This window comes from Atta colombica, unplaced genomic scaffold, assembly GCF_001594045.1.
Source record: "Atta colombica isolate Treedump-2 unplaced genomic scaffold, Acol1.0 scaffold155, whole genome shotgun sequence".
Classification (NCBI taxonomy): Eukaryota; Metazoa; Arthropoda; class Insecta; order Hymenoptera; family Formicidae; genus Atta; species Atta colombica.
Genome location: NW_017259245.1, coordinates 859 through 8,879, shown reverse-complemented (window position 1 = coordinate 8,879; position 8,021 = coordinate 859). Strand labels below are relative to the sequence as shown.

The window sequence follows — 8,021 nt, the reverse complement described above, 5'->3', positions numbered from 1 at the left end:
AGTCATTTTCCTATTTCCTATTGATTGTTTTTCACATGTACGATCCAATAAAATTCTTATTATTTATTAACATTGTTAATATTATCCTCATCAATAATAGATATAAAATAATTTATACATTCAATAATATTAATTATTTATTATTTATTCAATAATTACTTAATATTTTACTCAATAATTCTTCTATAATTATAATTAATTAACTTACCAGAATTAAATAAGTCTTTCCATTTGAATATTTGTTCATCCCCTACAAACACTCCTCTTGGCTCTTTCTCACGCACCTCGCCACCTTTCGCTTAAATTCCGTGTAACTTTCTCTCCACTCTTTCTACAGTAAGAAAAAGAGAATAAATTAAGTAATTATTTTTTTACAAAATGATATTTTCTATATACAGACATACTTACGGCGGCATCCACATTAGCAGGGCTTTCATCATTAGGATCTGCGAGCATGCTAATAACACTTATCAGAATAGTTTCGACTGTGTGAACTGGTAACCACCGCTCGGAAGCTTTCTCGTATCCCCATTTGTCATCACCGGGTTCATGTAATATAGATATACACACATCTCCATTTTTGTCAATATTTGGATGCCATATTTCGGTTATAAATTTCATTCTTGGTGGCCTAAGTGGGTATTCTTTTGGAAACTGTAAATGTGCTTTGAAGAAACCACCTTCGTATAATGTATCCGGAGGTCCAATAATGAGTACTTCCCACCGATATATGTCATTGTCGTCTATGAGGCCTGCAGAAAACCCTTCTACTGGGTTTTTATTTAATTCTGTAAGAGAAAAAAAATATTAATAGAAATCATTTCATAAGTTTTGTGATTACTCAAATTATGCCTAAAGTATCTAAGAATAAAAGATGTATCTGAAAATATTAAACAAATTACCAAAAATATAGAATATATTCATACGATAAGTGAATATGTTAACTAGTTAACCAATTGTAAATTATACTTAATAATAATCCAAGATATTTTACGTTTTAAAGAAATCAAAAGAACTTTAAGTTTAAATATATAAAGAAACTTTTAAATTCTAGCAAAGAATTTAATAAATAATATAATAATTAAGAGAAAAAATAACAAAGCAAATAAGCTATATAATATCTAAAATAGCTATATAATATCAAAAATCTACATATATATTAAAGATTATAAATCAAGTGAGACATCAAAAAGTTACAATTTGCAAATATGATCTACAAAATTATTTTCTAAAATATATTTCACATTTTGTGTGTGTGTGTGTGTGTGTTTGTGCATTCAGAATAATAAATTCAGCGTCACAGATCGAACTTGTTTCAGAGGATCATTTTCTAAAGTTATTATTACTTAACAGTTATTCGAGAGCAAGAAAAAAAACATTTTTTAGATCTCGAGAGGAACGTAGATAATCAAGACGGTGATAATACTACCAGATAAATATAATGCAGTGACAGATTAAAGAGAACATTAAAGTATCTAGGTTATGTTCCCCAATAGATACTGTAAAGCATAAAAAAAGGAGAAAGAGCAGCATTCTCTCCGAGCGTGAAATTCATGATGACAAGCACGTGTACGCGTGCACGCGGATGTTTACGCTCCCACGAATCGCCAGCACTGGACACGTCGAGCAGCCAGTCAAACGTGTCCAGGACGGGACGCGCGGCGTATAGGTTAAGTTCGCCCGTGCGAGATCGCCGCCACACGGGAACCGCGCGGTGAGTCAGCGCGACGTGCTCAGCGCGAAGGAGACGAAGCACGAGGTTACTGACGCGACGTGTTCTCTCTTTCTCTTTCTCTGTCTCTCACTCTCTCTTTCTCTCGCGCGCGCACGCAGTACGACTCTGTTCTACGTCGCACAAAGAGAGGCGAAACTCTGAGAAGCATTTTTCGTGGCGTCGATCTCGTCTGGAACAGGGGAGCATGGCCCGAAGGCGGCTGACCTTCGATGGTCGTTGCACGGCGCGCTTTTGCTTGCTCTTTCTTTCCCTCCTTCTTTCTCTTTCTTTCCTTCGCACTCTCTCCGGCTTTCTCGCTCCCTCGCTCTCGTGCTCGTCCCTATCTCTATACTGTGTCTCCCACTTTTTTTTTATTTTTATTTTTATTTTATTCTCTCTCGTTCTCGCTTCTCCGCTCGATGTTTTTTTCCGTCGCTCACGAGGAGAAATGTGCGCGACCGCAGTGACGCGCATACGCTATAAATAACGAGGCTTGCAATTATTTTCGGGCATGAGAAACGAGAGTGGCCTTCGCTCTCGACATCGACGTCGTCCTCATCCTTCTCGTCCTCGTCGTGGTCGCGCAAGGAAGAACATCGCACGCGACGAACCGGCTAGTCGGTGAAATGGGGGAAACAAGGCGGAGGGAAAGGGAACAGGGAAAGCAAGTCGAACTTTGAAGATCACGCCGTGTCGTGGACGACGAGGGCGACGTTACGCCGCCACTTAGGTTAACGTTATTCACGGCGCAGCATACACAGACTCTCCGCGGGTGAGCGTATTGATTTTCACGCCCCGTGCGCGCGGTCGTAGCGAGCCGGCGAGGACGACGTGTCGAGCGGCGAATGTGACTGTGGATTCACAGCACGACGATTTATGATGAGGACGAGCGCGAGACCGTCAGAGAAGCAACGTCAGACCTATGAGGCACGACGGCAGCGAATCCTTTGGAAAGCGCGAGTCACACCGACTCGGATTCCTCCGAGCTTCACGCCGCGCTTCACGCTTCCGACAAACACACTTAACACTCGCACCGCGCTCACATTATACCTGCTAATTGTTTCCGTAATAACAGCGCGGACTGTGGCTCTGACATTAATAAAAGTTCAGTTAAATAAGACTAAGACTGAAAACAATCACTTTTGCTTGACTGGAAAGATGGCTAGGTACGTCGCGGAAGCGGTGACCACGCATGCGCCACTGGCTAAACATATGTTCTTCCGTCCTGAGCTCTGCGCCGGCCTGTGTATCGCGTTGACGGTGCTGCACCGCGCGATAATCAGCTGAAGCTTCAAATAAAACGGAGAACTCATACAATCTGTGAATAAAATAGATCGACGTTAGTAAAAAAAATGATGAGAATTATGAAATTCCGACTGTACCGACAAAGAATAAAAGCAGAGAGAAACTTGAGAGAGACCATCCCAGCAAACAAAAATGAATTGAAATAGATCGGAAATTTTTAATCCATCCGAATCCGTATTTTAAATCCATAAAAATGGACTAGATTCCATATAAAAAATTTTTATACGTGTAAAAATTTAAATGAATTAAAGTAGTAATTATACATAAACTTCAGTTATTATTTTAAAACTTTTAGATTCGATTGCACTAACATTATTTTGATTTTAAATGAGGCTTAAACCTCTCGTTGTCTGTGCCTCTTTTTTGCTTTAAAATGAGAGTTTTATAGCGATTACGGCTGGGATGCACTAGTGTGCACTGGTGCATATAAAGACGTTATACAATGTAATAGTGATTTCGGCTGGGATGCACTAGTGCACATAAAACTGTCATACACAATTGCCATAAAAATGTATTAAAAACAGATTAAATCGTACAATTCCCAATATACATTATTATACTACATTAATAAAACATGTATTTGATAATTTCCTTTCGTTTTTGCATAGTGATTTTGGCTGGAACGCACCGACTGCACATTTCGGGTGTCGGTGCAACTAATGTGTTCGATTGGTTGAATGGTGCAATTTCTTGCCAGTGTCGCATATTCGTCTGAACTTGATACACCGCACAAGTGTACACAAAGTGGTTCCGACAAATTTATTGAAATCAATTGGTGTAATTGTTGGGCTTAGTGTTTTCATGAGACGCTGAAAAGCAGCATGTGTGTAATCACGTGATATTAATTTTGTCTGATTTCGGATGCGGTTTACTTGATGCTATAAACGCTTCGAAACTTTTATTTGACCAATTGAAAGAAAGAATTTTATCTGACCAATCAAAAAATGCTTCGAAACAGTCGTAGCAGGTAGACTGTAGCCAGGCATAGCCTTCAAATTTGAAAAATTTGAAAATTGATATCCAACCTGTAGCGCCAATTTTAATTTTATGAATGATTTATATGTACTCATGGAATTTTTGACATCATCGTCATCAAGTGACGATGACGAATTAATATTGACAGAACATAAAAAAAAGCAGAGCGAAAATAAAAAATTACATTGAAGAAGCGTCGTGCGAAAAATGTCCGATGAAACAGTGAGTTTTGCAGATTAAATTAAAACTATAATAATATAATATTTAATATTATAATATAATATTATAATATTTAATATTTGTTTTTATTATGTATTTACATTATACTTACTCATACTACTCGAAAAGAAAGCCAATAAAATCGAGATAAACGTGGCCGTTTTTTTGTATCACAAAAAAAGCACAAAGAAGAAAATGAAAATTAGAGAGATCTTCCTCACAGGAAGAGAATGGCAAACTGCATCATGTAACCCCTTTGATTGGATATAAGCATCAAAGTTCCAAAGGCATGGAAGAGATTGGAGAAAACTGATCACCCCGTGATATTCTGATTGGACATGGTGCAATCACGTGATGCAATTTGTCATTCTCTCTCTATGAGGCTTTCTAGTCTCGAAAATCGATCACCTCAAACCGGACAGATTTCTCGAAAATCATGAATGATGCAAACAATCGAAAATGGCAAAATGTTCTTCAAATATGGACGCCTGCGACCATGATGCATGCGATCAGTATTAGATCAATAATAAGATTCACATTTCGTGAATCTCGTATTCGCCTGACGAAATATATACTGCCGCGATAATAGATATTAACAGTGTACATAGTCTTGATATGAACCAATGTACGTTGGTGTTTCCGGCTGAAATCGCTATTAGTTCGTATAATCGTGCTACATTCACAAACTGTGGATCAGAAATATTCATCTTATATATATGCGCGTGATGTTTATTTCACTTATGCCCATTTTCACCAATGTAGATTAATTTTAATCTCGATTCAATTTACTGTTCGTCTTTTTCTAGTTCTAAAGAAAGTTAGAAAAAGAGGAAGAATAAGTTTACAGAGTTTAAAGTTAATCTACAATGGTGGAAACGGACATTAATATTTTTCTAATTTTAAAAAATAGAATAACCCAGCAAATGAGAATGAATTAAAATGGATTGAAATTTTTTTCTATCCGAATCCGTATTTTAAATAGCAAATACTTTTTTTGGATTTAATTGAATTCATTTGCATTCAATTAGATGCAAGTGAAAAACTGAATTTCCTATTCAAAATTTTAAATTGAACAGTATTCACAATTGTGTTATTATGCACAGAAAAAGCTAATATTATTTTTAGATTGAAAGGCATAGAGATATGCTGCCATACAATTCCTATAAATGAATAAAAATGCATTCAGAATTGAAAAGCATTCATTTTAACATTCGTGAATCAATATTTCTGAAAAGCAAACGAGAATGGATTGAATGAAATGAATTGAAATGGATTCAGATTTTCAGAAATATTGATTCACGAATGTTAAAATGAATGCTTTTCAATCCTGAACGTATTTTTATTCATTTATAGGAATTGCATGGAGCATATCTCTACATCTTTCAATCTAAAAATAATATTAACTTTTTCTGTGCATTGTGAATATCGTTCAATTCAAAATTTTGAATAGGAAATGCAATTTCTCAATCCAATTGCATCCAATTGAATCTAATTGAATTCAATTGGATCCAATTAAATCCAAAAAAAGTATTCGCTATTTAAAATACGCATTCGGATGAAAAATAAGAAAAAATTTCAATCCATTTTAATTTATTCTCGTTTAATAAGAGATAAGTATATCTTTAATTTATTTTTTTGTTTTTATGTCTAATTATTTTATTGTATTTCGCTAATGAAATTACAATAACTTTTTAAATATTATTCTTTATTGTATTATCCTTTATACAATTCGATATTACAATTATAATAATTATGTAATACAATATACAATATTCACAATTATCAATGCTGTTCAAAATATAATAAAAATGATAATATAAGAACATAATTAACAAATTTTTGTAATGTGGGATTATACGAAAACAATGAAATATTGATAAACGCAGAAGAAATACTAATAACAATTAGATCATATTTATTATTAATTAAGTATTTACTAATAATTTGCGAATATAAAATTTAATAATATCGCGACAAAAAGTCATTAATATATTTATAACAGCACTTTTGATCGTGTTCAAGACAACTATCTCAATAATTTCATATTAAAATCCCTCCGCCTCGTGGTATGCTGATTAGTATCCGATACAAAGAAAAACAATCTTCATAATGGAAAGCGAACTTAATTCTAATTCGATATAAATTTTACAAGATCCATTTGCAAAGAAAAATTAAACAATCCGTCAAATACCAGTGATCTTACAGGATTGCGGTGTGAATCCCGAATCTTTCAGACTATTTAGCAATAGTAATAATTTTGGTAACATTCAATTACAATTACAATTATTTTTATCACAGCTTTAATAAGTATTAAAATTCGCGAGAAAATATGTTCTGCCACACGTGGCTAAAAATCATCTCTTATTAAAAATAAACGGATAGAATGATTTCCTTATGCAATAATGGTTATGAAGGAATATATTTAATAAAATACATGCGTTATTGTAATTTTTTATATGTATGGGTACAAAAGTTTCTCGAGTATCAACTGTTCGAGATCAGTTGAACCCGATAATAATGGGATTTTAAAGAACATTTATATTGAAAAATTTATTATATAAAATTTAACAATTTTTTATTTTTCAAAAATTACAATTATTAATATCCCGCTAATATGAGGGTACTCATTCGACTTATCTTGAATTTTTTGTACCCACACATTTAAAATTCAACTCATATAATCACTCATAACATTGTTAACTATATAAAGAATTTTGAAAAAAGTTATGTACATATCGACAAAAATCAATATCGTTCAATAACCTCATAACTGCTTGTATTTTATCTGCATGTATATGTTTATTTATGTAGTATATATAAAAAAATGTATATACATATAAATTAATAATTAAAAATATTCTGCAATGGCGGATGTCCAATATCTAAAAATGATTGTAAAATAACAGTTAGAAAATTAAATATACACATTCGTAACCATATTTTTGTTAGAAAAATTATCGAAAAATTATAAGCAAATGTTATAAGCAATTGTTTGTATAAAACTTAAATTTATTTACTTAATAATTTGAATTTAAATAATAATTATATATTCATATCAATCATATAACACTATAAATTTTTATTGTTATTAAGACAGTGTCCTATTGTTAACATTATTATTACTAGTGGGAGAATATTTAATAAAACAAAGAAAGCGATACTTATATGTTAAAATATACTGAATTAATGTTACAACTTGACTTTAAAATATATAGCAATTATCATTGACTCATTAATGAAATTGTTACTACCAATAACTGCAAACGAGAAAACCCGAGATTAATTCCAATCCGCATAAGAATTTCCGAAGAGACATCAAACAAGATTTCGCGAATGAACTTCACGAAAAGCGACGAGGAGTAATTCTCCATGATGAAAAGAATTTCGACTTTCCATCGGTACCACGTAATCACTGGCATCCATTTGACGCGAGAGACGGCGATATGAGGTCTTTGCATATAAATTGTTCACTAAAATATACTTGTAATTTTATAATGTTAAAAATGTAAATATCGAAAAGCAAGTAAGAATTAATATTTATGACTTATTTAATAAATTTGTATTAAATACGAAAAAAAAATGATGATTATTCTAAACATTAAATTTTTAATAAGAAGTTAAAATTATTAATGATTTATTGATAAACAAAATAAAATCTAAATAAAAAAAAATTTTGAATTTTAAATATTTATCAAACTTATTAAATCAATAAATTGTTGCTATTATATATTTCGTCGATTTCGTATAATTTACATCAATTACGCAACAATTTGGTTTACTACGACAAGATAAATGCTATTTGTATTGA

At 32.8% G+C, this 8,021-nt stretch overlaps 1 protein-coding gene across 1 annotated transcript in view; it reads right to left on the bottom strand.

Moving 5' to 3' along the window:
- LOC108685592 (ubiquitin-conjugating enzyme E2 G1) overlaps window positions 1–2,933 on the bottom strand; it is a 4,007-nt gene extending 1,074 nt beyond the window's left edge. Inside the window, exons 1-3 of the mRNA XM_018190452.1 lie at window positions 2,765–2,933; window positions 409–788; window positions 209–331 (exon numbers count right to left, since the gene is read on the bottom strand). Of these exons, the coding sequence (XP_018045941.1) occupies window positions 251–331; window positions 409–788; window positions 2,765–2,810 (507 nt within the window). The 5' untranslated portion in view covers window positions 2,811–2,933 and the 3' untranslated portion in view covers window positions 209–250. The remainder of the gene's footprint in view (window positions 1–208; window positions 332–408; window positions 789–2,764) is intronic.
- Window positions 2,934–8,021: the final 5,088 nt, after the last annotated feature.